General features: G+C 38.3%; 1 protein-coding gene across 3 annotated transcripts in view; it reads right to left on the reverse strand.

Annotated features, from left to right (window-relative positions):
• The window catches only part of PLS1 (plastin 1), a 165,165-nt gene that overhangs the window by 26,702 nt on the left and 122,693 nt on the right, over positions 1–15,770 (reverse strand). For 2 of the 3 annotated variants that reach the window (XM_015559910.1, XM_015559909.1), the window contains exons 9-13: positions 15,490–15,585; positions 12,140–12,335; positions 11,626–11,646; positions 6,226–6,304; positions 1,176–1,290 (exon numbers count right to left, since the gene is read on the reverse strand). In XM_015559910.1, coding sequence (XP_015415396.1) covers positions 1,176–1,290; positions 6,226–6,304; positions 11,626–11,646; positions 12,140–12,335; positions 15,490–15,585 — 507 coding nt within the window. The remainder of the gene's footprint in view (positions 1–1,175; positions 1,291–6,225; positions 6,305–11,625; positions 11,647–12,139; positions 12,336–15,489; positions 15,586–15,770) is intronic. The other variant, XM_006757504.2, reaches the window with a different exon arrangement.

The following is a 15,770-nucleotide window of genomic DNA, read 5'->3' on the forward strand; positions in this document are numbered from 1 at the left end:
ACGATAAATACCACATGAACTCACTCATTTGTGGAATATAAGGAACAACATAAACTGATGAACAAGGACTGATCCAGAGACGGAGAGGCATTGATTGGACTGTGGGGCTTTGGAGGGAGGGTAGGGGAGGGTGGGGGTAAGGGGGAAAGATCAACCAAAGGACTTACATGCAGGCATATAGGCCTAAACAATGGTCACGGACAACGTGGGGGGAGGGGGGTAGAGGGTAACGTGGGGACAAGGACACATATGTAATATCTTAATCAATAAAAAATATATTAAAAGAAAATGCCCAGAAATACTTTATACTTTCCCATCTCTACCCCTCTTCCTAATATTCAGCCCCCGCTCCAGTCTCCTGACAAAATTCTATCCTTTCTTCAAAGACTAACTCAGAAACCACCTTCTGTGTGAACCCTCACATGACATGTGCAGCGTGTAGTCTTTTCTCTCTTAGAAATCTTAACACTCACTACTGTGTACACTGTGCCATATCATGGTTATTTGTGCACATATCTCCCTAACTTCCTTAAGGCTTCCTGAGGGTCTACTCCATGCCTTGTACTATTTTATATCTTGCATAGCCCTGTACAAGTAATCAATAAATATGTTGAAAAATGTTACTGAAAAGCAGTAAAGATTTGACAAGTAGCCCTAACCAGTTTGGCTCAGTGGATAGAGCATCGGCCTGCGGACTGAAGGGTCCCAGGTTCAATTCTGGTCAAGGGCATGTACCTTGGTTGTGGGCACATCCCCAGTGGGGAGTGTGCAGGAGGCAGCTGATCGATGTTTCTCTCTCATCGATGTTTCTGACTCTCTATCCCTCTCCATTCCTCTCTGTAAAAAATCAATAAAATATGTTAAAAAAAAGATTTGACAAGTAATGGCAATTATAAAATAGAAATGCATTTATGATGCATTTCAAAGAACATTAAACACTATGACTTTCTGAAGACAAATGATCTATATATAAGGTGTCTCTGCATGGGGAAACTGCCTTCATCTTTCCAAACACTTATTAAAGCACCCTTGTGAAAAGGCTATTCAGCTTCACACATTTGGTTTGAATCAGAACTGTGGGAACAGATCATACTTTACTAAGTTTTGAAAAACTTGAAATCCTCTGTTTTATATCAGGACAATAAAAACATAGCCATGGTCATTATTTCATTTACCTTCTTCATGTTCCCTCCAAGGGCAGGGTACGGAGGCTTGTTGACACGGCTCCAGTTGACTGGCACACGGATCATTTCATAGAGCTGGAAGATCACTAGAGCATCTGCAAGATCACTAAAGTAGGAGGAAAAGAAGATGAAGGAGGAGGAAATGCTGGTACTACATAGTTTTATTAAGCACACTGGAGATGGGCTTATGTCTTTAAAAATACAACAGGCTCAATTAACACTTAAAGCACAACAGGTTACATCATTTGACCCAGAACTTCTAATCTAGAAATCTGTCCAAAATTTCTTCATGAACGTTTACAAACATAATGTGTACAAGGACATTTATTGCCATAGCATTTATACATTTGGAAACAACTTAAATATCAGCTAGTAGAGGGCTGCTGAATAAACTATTCATACCATGGACTCCTGGGCTACCATAAAACATAATAAGGTAGATTTCTATGTACTCACTTTACAAGATATATTACATTAAAAAAGGAAGTGGCAGAACACTACATATTTTATTAGTTATTAAATTTATTTTAAAAAGTAAGAGTATTTAAATACCTATATGTGCTTTTGGCTGTTAAAAGTTATTATCTCTGGGCAGGAAAGAATGTGGAAAGGATAAGGGACAGATTGTCATGTTTTGTTTTATTCTACATATTTCTTGAAACTTGTACAATGGTAATGGAGTCTATATATTGCTTATGTATTATGATTTTTAAAACTTTTAAAAATAATTACAGAAAAATCACAATAGCTACTTGGTAGGAAGTTATTCATCTCTATATATAAAAGTCTAAGTGACTGGACTCGCTGACCGGCCAGTAGCTATGACACACACTGACCACCAGGGAGCAGATGCTTAACATAGGAGCAGAAACCACAGGTGTGGAAATATGGAACAGACTGAAGAATCTCATCAGGAAGGCGGGAGAAGGGAGGGTGGGAAGAGATTAACCAAGGTTCTTATATGCATACTAGAGGCCCGATGCACACATTCGTGCACTGGTGGGTTCCCTTGGCCTGGCCTGAGCCCTCTCACAATCCAGGACCCCTTGGGGGATGTCAGACTGCCAGTTTCAGGGTTGTATCCTGATCCCCGCAGGCCAGTCCGAGGGACCCCACCAGTGCACGAATCCATGCACTGGGCCTCTAGTGTTAAATAATAAGGGTTAAGAGGAAGGAATTTGCACTAGGCAGTGTTACTCAGTTGGCTGGAACATTGTCCCATACACAAAAAGGTGGCAAATTCAATTCCTGGTTAGGGCACATGCAGGAGGCAGCAGATTGATGTTTCTCTCTCACATCCATATTTCTCTCCTTCCCTCCCTCAAAAATAAATGAAAAAGCATGACCTCAGGTGAGGATTTAAAAAAAAAAAAAAAAGAGGAAGAAATTTATGAGCAAGTAGGAGTTACTGAAGAATAGTACTACTTTGGATTCAGAAAAAATTATTCTCCTGAGATGCTCAAAGTATGTCCATCAAGTCTGTTTTCTTTTTTTTTTTAAATATACTTTATTGATTTTCTACAGAGAGGAAGGTAGAGGAATAGAGAATTAGAAACATTGATGAGTGAGAAACATTGATCAGCTGCCTCCTGCACACCCCCTACTGGGGATGTGCCCGCAACCAAGGTTGCCCTTGACCAGAATCAAACATGGGACCCTTCAGTCTGCAGGCTGATGCTCTACCCACTGAGCCAAACCGGTTAGGGCCATCAAGTCTGTATGCTAAGGACACAAAGAAACAGCAGGTGATCTTAAACTTGCTAGGTCTGTGATGTGTAATGTGGCTTTTCTCTCTCAATAATTGTTCACTGAGCTATGGAAAGGATAAGGGACAGATTGTCATGTTTTGTTTTAGTCTACATATTTCTTGAAACTTGTACAATGGGAGGGGTATCCATATATTGCTTATGTATTATAATTTTTAAAACTTTTAAAAATAATTACAGAAAATCACAATAGCTACTCGGTAGGCAGTTGTTCTTTAGCTAAGATTCATATTAAAGTTACTTTGCATCTGTGAGCACACATGCGATACCAGTAAAGGGGGCTTGCCCCTGTGTTGAGCAATGGAAGGAGTCTATTATGAAGGTAATTAAGCACTGACGAGGTCATCTATAAGCACATGGAGATTTTTGTAATAAAAAATCATTAAAGTTATTTGTATAACTTCTGGAATCTCATCTATTTCATGACTTTTTCCTTTTAACTTTAAATGAAGTCATTCTTATTTCTATGTAGTATGGTATTATTATTATTATTTATGTTTTGCAAATAGAGAAACTGAAACCTGAGGCATGTGGCCCACCGGCCGCAAGTTTGACATGCTTGGTGTACACCCTTGGTCTCTCTCCAATAACTCACTTTAAAAACTTGGCACTGTCTGGGAAAAATTATTTGGTTTGGTAAATAATTTTAAGTGCTGTTTTATTACCACTGCTGTCAACTAGTTGATCAGCCTTTATATATATAAAAAATCTGTTACACAAACACACACAGTTCTCCTTTATAGCAGGAAGCAGTCTTTATCTTCAAGGGAGGTGATGCATGCATTCTGGGAACAAAGTGGCATGGATGGTGTGACTTACTGGGATAGCTGCTTGTCAGCAGAGTGTTTGTGTGTGTATCTGTGTGTATATGTATGTGAATGTGTGCGTGTATGTGTGTATATGGGTGTACACTGTGCCCACGCTTGTGTGGGTTTTTCCCACTTTACAGTCACTGCTGAGAACACATCTGTATGGGTAGTTGCTACTACCCACTGTCAAGCTAGAATTTTAGTGGTGTTTGGTATAATTTCTGGGCACAAATTTATCAGCACAGTGGATGTTGGGGTTAGCTTTTCGGCAGGTGCCCCATTAAGCAGATGGTGCTCCACTGCACTAAGGAAAAATGTAGTTTTGTCCAAGAAGAACTACTGCACTGTCAGCAGCAGATCAAAGGGATCTTCATTCCAAGCCACTCCAGACCAGAAATTATAGTGGGGACAGTCTATAGGAGACCAGAGGGAGAGAGACCATAGAGCAGTGATGGCGAATCTATGACATCTCTGACACGCTAACTCATTTTTTTGGTTGATTTTTCTTTGTTAAATGGCATTTAAATATATAAGATAAATATCAAAAATATACATCTTTGTTTTACTATGGTTGCAAATATCAAAAAATTTCTATATGTGACATGGCACCAGAGTTAAGTTAGGTTTTTTCAAAATGCTGACACACCGAGCTCAAAAGGTTCACCATCACTGCCATAGAGAATCACCTTGTCACACTTGAGTCATTGGCTAGGTGCAGCCACTTGTCATGCCGGTGTTCGTCCAAGTTGGGTACCTTCTGTGTGTTGTCACCATAAATGGTAGAGCATGTTACATGAATGCATTGTGGGTGGGAAGCTTGTTGTTACTGATCATCCCTCTGGCAGAGGAGTGAGTAGACCTCACAGGTTGGCATAAAGACAAACCTCAGGGAGGGTCTTGAAAGGAAAGTAACTGTTTACTTCTCCCATCTTTTCTCCCTGTTACCTCCAGCTTCTGGCTGAGTGGCAATCCCACTGTGGGAGCACACTGACTGCCAGGAGGCAGCTCCTGCATTGAGTGTCTGCCCCTGGTGGTCAGTGCATGTCATAGCGACAAGACATTTTGCAGTTCGGTCGATTTGCATATTAGGGTTTTATTATATAGGATTCTGAACTGGAGATTAATGCCAAAAAGACCAAGATCACTGGCTGAGGGTTTATGATGGAGTTATTTCTGCTTCTTGGTATTTATTCAAAATATTATTTAAAATCTAAAACCAGTAGTGCCTTATTATGGCAATGACTTTGATGTGATAGACTCACATTTGATAAACTCTTTTTTTTAAAATTTTGTTTTATTGCTTAAAGTATTACAAAGAGTATTACATATATCTCCCTTTTTTCCCCTTGACCTTCCCCCTGCCTCCCCTACCCCCCAGTGTCTTGTGTTTATGTAAATTCAGCTAAATTATAAGAGATATGCTATTTAGACCAGAACTCTTATATAGTAGCAGGGCAGTGAAGGTCTCAAATACTGGAAGGTGGAGTAGCTAGATCTTTATGGACATTGGAAGGAATGTCTATAATATATAATTAAGAAAAAGAATAATAGGTCTAGCCCTGGACAGTGAGGTCAACAGTTAGAGCACTGGCCCACTGAAGATCTCTGGTTCAATTCCCAGTCAAGGGCATGAATCTGGGTTGCAGGTTTGATTCCCAGCCCCAGTCAGGGTGTGTGTGGGAGGCAACCAACTGATGTGTTTCTCTCATATCGATGTTTCTCCCACATCGATGTTTCTCTCCCCCTCTCTTTTTTCCTCCCCCCTCCCTCTCTTCCACTCTTCCTTCCACTCTCTCTAAAAATCAATGGGAAAAATATCCTGTGATGATCCTAATTTTTTTTTAATTGAGCATATACATATTTGTATATGAATTTTTTTTTTAAAGTTTGGAGGGATGAATATCAAACTCTATGCAACCTTGGTAGGTAAGACAAGACTTTTATTTTTAATTTTAGTAACTTAAGGTATGATATTTTATTTGTTTTTACAATGAGCATGTACTTCTATTTTAATTAAAAAGTAAATATAAAGCCCTAGCTGGTTTGGCTCAGTGTATAGAGCATCGGCCTACAGACCAAAGGGTCTTGGGTTCAATTCCCATCAAAGGCACATACATTGGTTGCAGGCTTCTCCCCAGCCCAGGCCCTGGTCAGGGCATGCACAGGAGGCAACTAATCAATGTGTTTTTCTCATACCGATGTTTCTCTCTAAAAATTCAATGGAAAAATATTCTCAGGTGAGGATTAACAACAACAAAATTATAACTAATATTATATTATCTTTTAAAAAATACTATACTTTTCTTTTAAAATCCATTTCATTGCCAATTCCCAGCATTCTGAAACTCTACATGTTGCCTAAAATTCTTGTGATTTTTATAAATGTTCTCATGTAAACATACCTAGAGCTTGAAACTAGAAAAGTTGGACCCTCACCATAAAGCTGAAACACAGTAAAATGTTTACCTGTACAAATGATTAATGTAAGGGTTGACCCCCAAGGAATTCATCCAGTTTCGAAATGTTCTTTCTTCCTTGCTCTCTCCTAGAGTAGACACAAGTTCACACTGATGATTCAGGACAAAAGGAATCAAGAACCACATTTTAAACCCTCCAGGCAGATATAAATTGGCCATACATACTTTGCCATGGTTCCTATGACACTACAAAAATTTTAGGCAAAAAAATCTCTTATTGCCAAGGTCCCTCTTTTCCCTCTGTCTAGACAGCCTCTATTTGCTCTAAATTTTTCCATCTAGTATTTTTTATTGATGTCTGTGAACTACTGAGCAATGGGTTTCTCTGTCCAGAAAAGTAATAAATAAACTACAGATGTGTGGTGATATCCATAGTTAGAATTACATGCAACATGATTGGCTAAAATTAAGAAAAGAAAATCTTTTAGCAGCCAGGATAATATCAGCACATTAAACAGAAACAAAAAGTTGTACTGTTTCCAAAGCTGTATTACTAAATTTGTACAAATAGGGTTTTACACAGAAAAGTTGCTGGGCACACAAACCTACATTGTAATTACACCAGATAGCAATGAAGGAGATGTGATTACAGGTCATAAATACAAGCAATGAGGGGGATGTAACTGCTTTACAGGCTTCTTGAGTTTAGATTGTTCCTATTGAAAATACGTAAGAGACACAGCCCCACACAGAGTGCTAAGAGAAAGAACATTTCATCATAGTAAGTCCCTAGACCTCAAAGATCACCTTGAGAAGAAACTCCTGCAGGCATTATTATTTAACCTGTGATTACCTAAATTACCTGAACATTCTCTTCACAGCAGTGTTTATATCATTTACTAGAGGCCAGATGCACGAAATTCATGCAAGAGTAGGCCTTCCTTCCCCTGGCTGCTGGCACTGGCTTCTCTCTGGCACCAGGGACCTGGGCTTCCCTCCTGCCACCAGCAGCTGGGACTCAGGCTTCCCTTGCAGAGGGAGACCCCACCCACCCACCACAGCCCGCCTGTTGGTGGCCTGGGCCTCCCTCTTTGGGGCGATCGTGGAGCCCCCCAATCGATCACCCTGCCGGCTGGTAGCCTGGGCCTCCCTCTGCAAGGCGATCATGGGGCGATGGCCGGGCCCCTGACCAATTGCATTGCACCTGCCTTGACCGGCCTGGCGCAAGTGGGTGTCATAGTGTCGTTGCTCAGTCTAATTAGCAAATTATGCTTTTATTATTATAGATAAGGAAAACGTGGGATATCCTGTGACACAAAGGGAGCAGAGAGAGAAGTGTGCCCTCCTGGTCATTTTTGCCTTTTAGTCATCACCTTAATGACAATGGTCCTCAGTGACTAGAAAATTTTTGTTTGTCTTTCAGCAAAGTTAGGGAGACAATGGAATAGATTACCCAGTGGTCAGCAAACTCATTAGTCAACGGAGCCAAATATCAACAGTACAACGACTGAAATTTCTTTTGAGAGCCAAATTTTTTAAACTTAAACTACATAGATAGGTACATTGTTATTAACTTAATTAGGGTACTCTGAAGGCTTAGCAAGAGCCACACTCAAGGGGCCAAAGAGCCGCATGTGGCTCGCAAGCCGCAGTTTGCCGACCACGGGGCTAGCCTATATCTCACTACCAGACTCCTCAAAAATGAAACATTTATAGTACGCCTTGCATCACTTCTATACCAGAGGCAAGTTCAAGCCACTCTCTAGACTTTTGTCTCATGTGAGCTTCCCAGGACAATTTGGCCTATAAATCTACAACCATCTGAATGAGCTCCAGGAACCCATTTCTATAGAGCCAGCCCCGCAGTCATCTTCAGACTAAGTCACACAGACAATAAAACCTGCATACCCAGAGGAAAAACCAAAACCTTGTAAAATCTAAAGCATTCTGTTTTGGGGGGCCAACTGTTCAGAAAATAATCTTCTCACTGTACTTTCATGTGGTTTTCAATGCCATTACCTAACAGCTTTCCCAGAGTCTGTTTGAATTCTTGTTCTGTTAAATTATATAACCATATTATTTGTTGTCTAAATTTTGCCCCCTCTTGCCCTAACTGGTTTGGCTCAGTGGATAGAGTGTCAGCCTGCGGACTCAAGGATCCTAGGTTTGATTCCGGTCAAGGGCATGTACCTTGGTTGCGGGCACATCCCCAATAGGGAGTGTGCAGGAGGCAGCTGATCGATGTTTCTAACTCTCTATCTCTCTCCTTTCCACTTTGTAAAAAATCAATAAAAAATACATATATTTTTAAAATTTTGCCCCCTCTTGTATGCATAAAAGGTGGCTGATTATTCTGTTGTATCTGCCACTACAACTTTATAATAACCTATATGAGAACCTTTTTAAAAAGAATCAAGTTAACCTAAAAATGTCTAGAAACTATGATTACCTTATTTTATAGGGGTTATTAAACAGGAGCAAATTAAATATCGGAATTTTTCCCAAAGTAACATAAATACAAACATATAATCAATAGCTTGATGCATGTGACTTGGGTTTACCTTTTAGTTTTTTCTCTATTACAATCTGTTTTTATCTACATATAAATATTTTTTTTAGTAATTAGAGAATTTTTACACTATTTCCACCTCTGAAAATCCAAATTATGTTTTAAAATAACAAACATTAGTAGTGTAACAATTGTTTAATTTTTAATTAGAATAATATCTAAATTCTGATGAACCTGATAATGTAGTGTATTCTATTTAAAAAGTCACTAAGCTTGTATCTTGACTGAAAGTGTAAGTTTCAGAGGTTCACATTTCTTCCTATTATTCTCAACTAATTATATCATTATTAATTTTTGATACCTGGAAAGTAAAATAGATTTTTAAGAGAGCACTTATTTATCTAATACCATTTCAAGTTGTCTTGGTAAATAAATGCTCAAAGCCAGCAGTACTATTCATTTGTGCAAGAGCCATAGTAAAGCATTACAAAAACATATGTATTCCAGATTGTAGATGACTAAAGCAATCTCAGAAGTAAAATCTTAATTGCTGATAGAAAAGATACAAAAAACTATAGAACATTCTTTTCATTTTCATAGTCAAACTAACACCTGCAATTGAAGTTTCATGAAAAATAACAAATATATTAAAAATAGGCTAAGAGGAAATAAAAGGAATTGACATATTTAACACTCACAAATGTGGTAAGTGCTGTATAAGGGGTTTCTTCCTCTCTCTACCTGACCATTATTGAGCACATACTGTTTGCTAAATTCTTTCATGAAAGGTAATTTTTAATTCACTCTGTGATTCTTCACAATAAGTAATACTGGTCTTGTTTTATATGTGAGAAAACTAAGGCTCACAGAGATCACTCAGATGTTTAATGGTGGAACCATGATTGAACAAAGTATAATTCCGTGGCCTAGGTATTTTCTATCACCACAAATGAGTTCTGACATGGTCTCTCTATATACAGCCTATGTATTTGGCTCAATTTAATATGAAGGTTTAATATTTAGTTGGCCTTTTAATTTTCTTTATTCTATATAGATAAAATTCTTTGCCAATGAGGACATGCTAATATATGAATATGGGATGTGATAAGGTCAAGCTTCAAACTTCATAAGGATCTATAAACACAAATTTACAGAGAAAAAATTCCAATGTCAGTAAAGTCAAATACATTTTGGCAGATTTTAGAACATACATATGTTCTAAATAAAGATGATTGATAAATATTTCCCATGGTATCTTCTTATATAGTAAACTAGAGGTCTGGTGCATGAAATTTGTGCACTCGGTGGGGGCGGGGGTCCCTCAGCCAGGCCTGCACACTCTCGCAGTCCAGGAGCCCTTGATGGATGTCTGACTGATGGCTTAGGCCTGCTCCCCAAAGGGGAGCTGTCAGTTATATATCCTTAGTGCTGTCAGTTAGACATCCTTAGCACTGTGACGGAGGCAGGAGAGACATGCAGCGGTGAGCCAGGCTTCTGACTGAGCAGCACTTCCCCTGTGGGAGTGCACTGACCACCAGGGGGCAGCTCCTGCATTGAGCGTCTGCCCCCTGGTGGTCAGTGCGCATCATAGTGGCCAGTCGTTCTGCTGTTTGGTCAATTTGCATATTAGCCTTTTATTATACAGGATACTATGGAAATATTTAGCAATCTGATCCACTCTGAAAAATTCCAAAAGCATGCTGAACACTAGCAACAGAATTCAAACGTTACAAATAGGAGAACAAGCAAGTTGGACAAGATATCTAGCAAGAATTCAGTGACTATAAAAAGCAGATCATTTTTAATATGCCACTCTAAACAATGCCTTCTAATGTAAGACACAAAGGAATTTTGAAATTTTCCAGACTCATAAAAACTTAGCAGTCTTCCTTTTTATTTAATTTTTTAAAATTCTAATTTCTGATTTTATATTTCTCTGTTGAAGTCTATATTTAATCTCTCTTCCCTCTTAGTGATGTAAATGGAGGAGGCAGTCATTTCATTTCACTAGGCCTCAGGAAGAGTGAATTGAATTAATCATATTCTTCAAAGAACATACTTGTTAACTCTAAAACTTCTCCCACTAACTAAAACAACTGTAATTATAAAGTGACAAAGACATCAGAACTCTGGCTGTGGCAGTCAGAGAAAAAGATCATGAAACTGATTTCTTATTCTATCTCAGGAAGGGAGAAGGAAGTAACATGGGTGATGCGAGTGAATGAACACTGAATTGTCAAATTCTCTCCACCAAGAATCCCTACTTGAGCACTACCTTCTCCAAAACAGAGCAACTAGTGGGAATATTTTAGGATTGGCCCTTACTTCAGACAACTGCCACCACTTTTTTACTTTTAGCTGGTACTAAAGTGGGTTTTGGTATGCATGAGTGAGAGGGTGAAAATGGGAGAAGAAAAGAAGAGAGGCTGGGAAACAGAAGAGGAGAAAGAACTAGATATTGAGAATGTATTTGTCATTATGACGATTCATATATTATAAGCTTCAATGACATTCAGTAAATGAAACACAGTTAAATAATACAAAATAATGTTACAGAACCTAAATAGATCCTTTCAAAAATTACTTGTGATAAAAGATGTTTGTTTATTTACAGGAGAGAGATAAAGGCTTTGCATCAAAACATGAAATCCAATTGTCAATATTGATTTCTAATGTGCTTACAACTACACTCCCATCATTACAGAGAGCAAATTAGGTGAAGAATTTACATAACCAACCCTTGCTCTGCTATTCAAATTAAGCTTCATTTGTGTTCCTTGCTTATTATCATTCATTCTTTAGGCATATTAAGACTGAAAAAAACACAGCATGAACAATGCAAAAAATAAATATCAACCCAGATAAAAAGAATAAATGGTATTAATAAAAAGAACATTCAGAATGACTATAGAGAATATAGGAAAGTACTAAATACAGTACCTACATTAGGAGGGGTCAAATCTGCATTTCATGAAGCAAAACAGGAAAGTAATATAAATTATGAGACAGATAACAATAGCCCACACACAAGACAAGTAATGAATATTGTAAATTTTTTCATGTGCAGTAAAAACATTAAAAAGAGAACAAAACTGGAATCAAACTGTAGCTTTCAAAGGAGAAAACAAGCTACAAATAATTATTTTTTCCAATAGATAATTCAATGTCCATATTCGTGGTGGAGTTATGTTATGTGGTCATTTAAGAAAATATTTTTAATATGTGATAGTTTTCACTAACATCTTATAGAGAAATGACAGACAAGTAAGATTTACCCCAGACCTTTTAACCAAAACCAATAACCACTTTCTTTAATTTTAACTTTTAATGGATACACATGCCTACATACAGTAAACTATGCCTCCCACCACACCCTCCTACCTCTGAGAGTAAAGTAGGTCAATATCACAGGAAGATACATACTGTGAATCAATTAAAGTCAGAAAAAACATACCTTCCAATAAATTCATATCGATGTCATTATTATCAGGCTTGTGTAGGCATGGGTATGTGTTAAACAGATTAGCTACAAAAGCTAAATTAAGTTTAGGATTGCCTGAAACCACATCTGCAGGAGTAACAAACTGTCTGCAGCCCAGTTTATCTGCTTCTTGAAGCATGAATCCAGCACGCTTCAGGTCATTTTTCTCCTAAACAATAAAATAAAATAAAAATGGTCAAGATTAAACTTTTAATTGGCATAACCTTTTATTGCTATACATATTTATAAGCAATTACTTTTCTGGAAATATATATACATATATATATAGATAGATAGATAGATATAGATAGATAGATATAGATAGATATATATAAAAGCCTAAGTAACCATCCAACCATTTGACCGTCCGACTGGTAGCTATGACACGCAATGACCACCAGGGGACAGACACTCAACGCAGGAGCTTCTGATCTTCGGTTACTTGGCAGCTGCGGTTCTCGGGTGACGCATCTGAAACCAGAAAGGAGGGAGCACGATTCCGGGGTGCATCACCTGAGAACCACCCTCTCGCAATCTGGGACCCCTCAGGGGATGTTGGAGAGCTGGTTTCAGCCCGATCCCTGCAGGCCAGGGTGAGGGACCCCACCAGTGCATGAATCAATGCACTGGGCCTCTAGTTGTAAATAAAGCTGCTATGAACATAGGGGTCATATAATCTTTTCAATTGGTGTTTTGAGATTCTTAGGATAAATACTCAGAAGTGGGACTGCTGGGTCAAAAGGCAGTTCCTTTTTTAATTTTTGAGGAAACTCCATACTGTTTTCCACAGTAGTTGTACTAGTCTGCCTTCCCAACAGCAGCGAAGTAGGGTTCCCTTTTCTCCACATCCTCACCAGCACTTGCTGTTTGTTGATTTTTTGATGATAATCAATCTGACAGGTGTAAGGTGATACCTCATTTTGGTTTTAATTTGAGTTTCTCCAATGACCTTGAACATTTTTTCATGTATTGGCCATGTATGTCCACTCTAGGGAAGTGTCTATTCAAGTCCATTGCCCATTTTTAAAAATATATATTTTTATTGATTTCAGAGAGGAAGGAAGTGGAAGAGAGAGAGAGCAACATCAATGATGAGAGAAAATCATTGAATGTCTGCTTCCTGCACACCCCCTACTGGGGATCAAGCCTGCAACCCGGGTATGTGCCCTTAATCAGAATCGAGCCCAGGATCCTTCAGTCTACAAGTCGATGCTCTCTCCACTGAGCCAAACTGGCTAGGGCCCATTGCCCATTTTTTAATAGGATTGTATGTCTTCCTTGTGTTGAGTTATATAGAATTGTTAGATATTTTGGAGATTAACCCCTTATCTAATGAATCATTGGTGAATATGTTCTCCCACACAGTGGCTCTCTTTTCATTTTGTTGATGGTTTCCTTTTTTGTGAAGAAAACTTTTAGTCTGATGCCAACCCATTTATTTTTTTCCCTTTGTTTCCCTTTCCCTTGGAGACATATTGAAGTGTCTTTATATTTTAGAAATACACATTGAAATATTTATCAATGAAAAGATGACATCTACCCTCACTGGTTTGCTCAGTGGTTAGAGCAGGGGTGGCCAAACTTTTTGACTCGAGGGCCACAATGGGTTCTTAAACTGGACCGGAGGGCTGGAACAAAAGCATGGATGGAGTGTTTGTGTGAACTAATATAAATTCAAAGGAAGCATCATTACATAAAAGGGTTCGGTCTTTTTTTTTTTTTTTTTTAGTTTTATTCATTTCAAATGGGCCGGATCCGGCCCGCGGGCCATAGTTTGCCCACGGCTGGGTTAGAGTGTCAGCCCAAGGACCAAAGGGTCACAGGTTTGATTCCCAGTCAAGGGGACATGCCTCAATTGCAGGTTCAATACCTGACCAGGGAGGACACATGAGAGAGGCAACCAATCGATGTATCTCTCTCACATCAGTGTCTCCCTCACTTCCCTGCCTTCCCCTCTCTAAAAAAAATCAATGGGAGGATTAACATATAAATAAACAATCAGGGGAGGATTAACATATAAATAAACAATCAGGGGGGGATTAACATATAAATAAATAAACAAATAAATAAAATAAAAGACATGATGTCTAGGATTTGCTTCAAAATAATATGGGAGAAGAAGGAAATAGGCAGGTGGTAAAAGTGACAAAAGATTGCCCATGAGCTGATAGTTGTTGAACTTTGGGGATGGACACAAGATAGATAGTTCAGTACACTAAGTCTGTTCACTTATGAATATGTTTGAAATTTTACATGCTTTTCTAAGTTCCTAATATTTTGACTCAGACTAATTTGCTAATTTGCATCCTACATAATAAAAGCATAGTATGCAAATTGTCCCCTCGACTGGAAGTTCTTCTAGGAGTTTGACCAGGGGGTGGGGCCAGTCGGGGGAAGGGAGGGAGGTCCCAGCCAGCTACTGCCAACTGCTAGGGACCCTACCAGTGCACAAAGTTTGTGCACTGGGCCTCTAATAGTTTTATAATACTAAGTTTCTTAGATGTGTCATTATTATAATTTTTAATATAATTAAGTAATGACTTATATTGCCTTTAAAAATAAATATTGTGGATATTATACTTTAAGTACTTAATAGATTTTCATACAAACTATAGTCTGACCTAATTTTAATGTTTAGCTAGAACCATCCCTGGTATTTACAACTTATGCTAAAAGAATGGGCTGCCTAGGAATTGTGTTAGATGGATCAGGGCCTGTATCAGCCCTTCCTATACCACAAATACTAGGAACTGTCATTTTTTTGTGTGTGTATTTCCAAATATAAGTTGGTAGAACTGATAATTAATTGCTTAGCGATCTCATAATGGCTTGTTGCTACCTTTCCTAGTGCACGGTGATATTCACAAAAACACTCTGTGAGTTCCAGTTGTGTTGCACCAGGGAAAGTAGATGTAGGATTGATTCCACACATACTCAAGGTTGGAATTCTGCCATTCCTTTTCTTTATGACAACCAGATGACTTAGCATGCAGATTTGGAGCTTATGGCATGAGAAACTTGTGAAGATCAAGCTTTAATGTAGGGCTGAGGACTCCACAGGGAATGTTGCCTATTGAGAACTGTATTCTAAATTTGACTATCCTCACTCATCAAATTCAAATTGGGGTGAGGAAAATGGGGAGTTTTTACTGGGTACAGATTTCACTATGGGGTGATGAAAAAGTAGATATGATTAGTGTTGATGGTTGCACACAATGGGAACAGACTTAATATCACTGAATTGTACACTTAAAATCGCTTAAAATGGTAAATTTTATCTTAAGCTTATTTAACCAAAATTTTAAAAATTTAAAACTACTCACATTAAATCCAGAAAGATCAATGGCAATGGCAGGTCCATCATCCCTGTCACCTTTAGGTGCAATCTGATTAAGCAGATGAAAATAGGCTCTTGAATCCTTCAAGGAAAGAAATGAAATTTTTAAAATGAATAAAATCATCTTTTGATTTAGGGAAAAAGTGCTCAAACTGAAAAAATAGTCCTCATCTCAAAGAATGGAATAATAACTATTAACTTTATTATTATTTATATGTTCCTCAATCACTGCTATTTTTCACTTCAGAGCTTCCAGCAACAATGTTC

Source organism: Myotis davidii, unplaced genomic scaffold (assembly GCF_000327345.1).
Source record: "Myotis davidii unplaced genomic scaffold, ASM32734v1 scaffold495, whole genome shotgun sequence".
NCBI classification, from domain to species: domain Eukaryota; kingdom Metazoa; phylum Chordata; class Mammalia; order Chiroptera; family Vespertilionidae; genus Myotis; species Myotis davidii.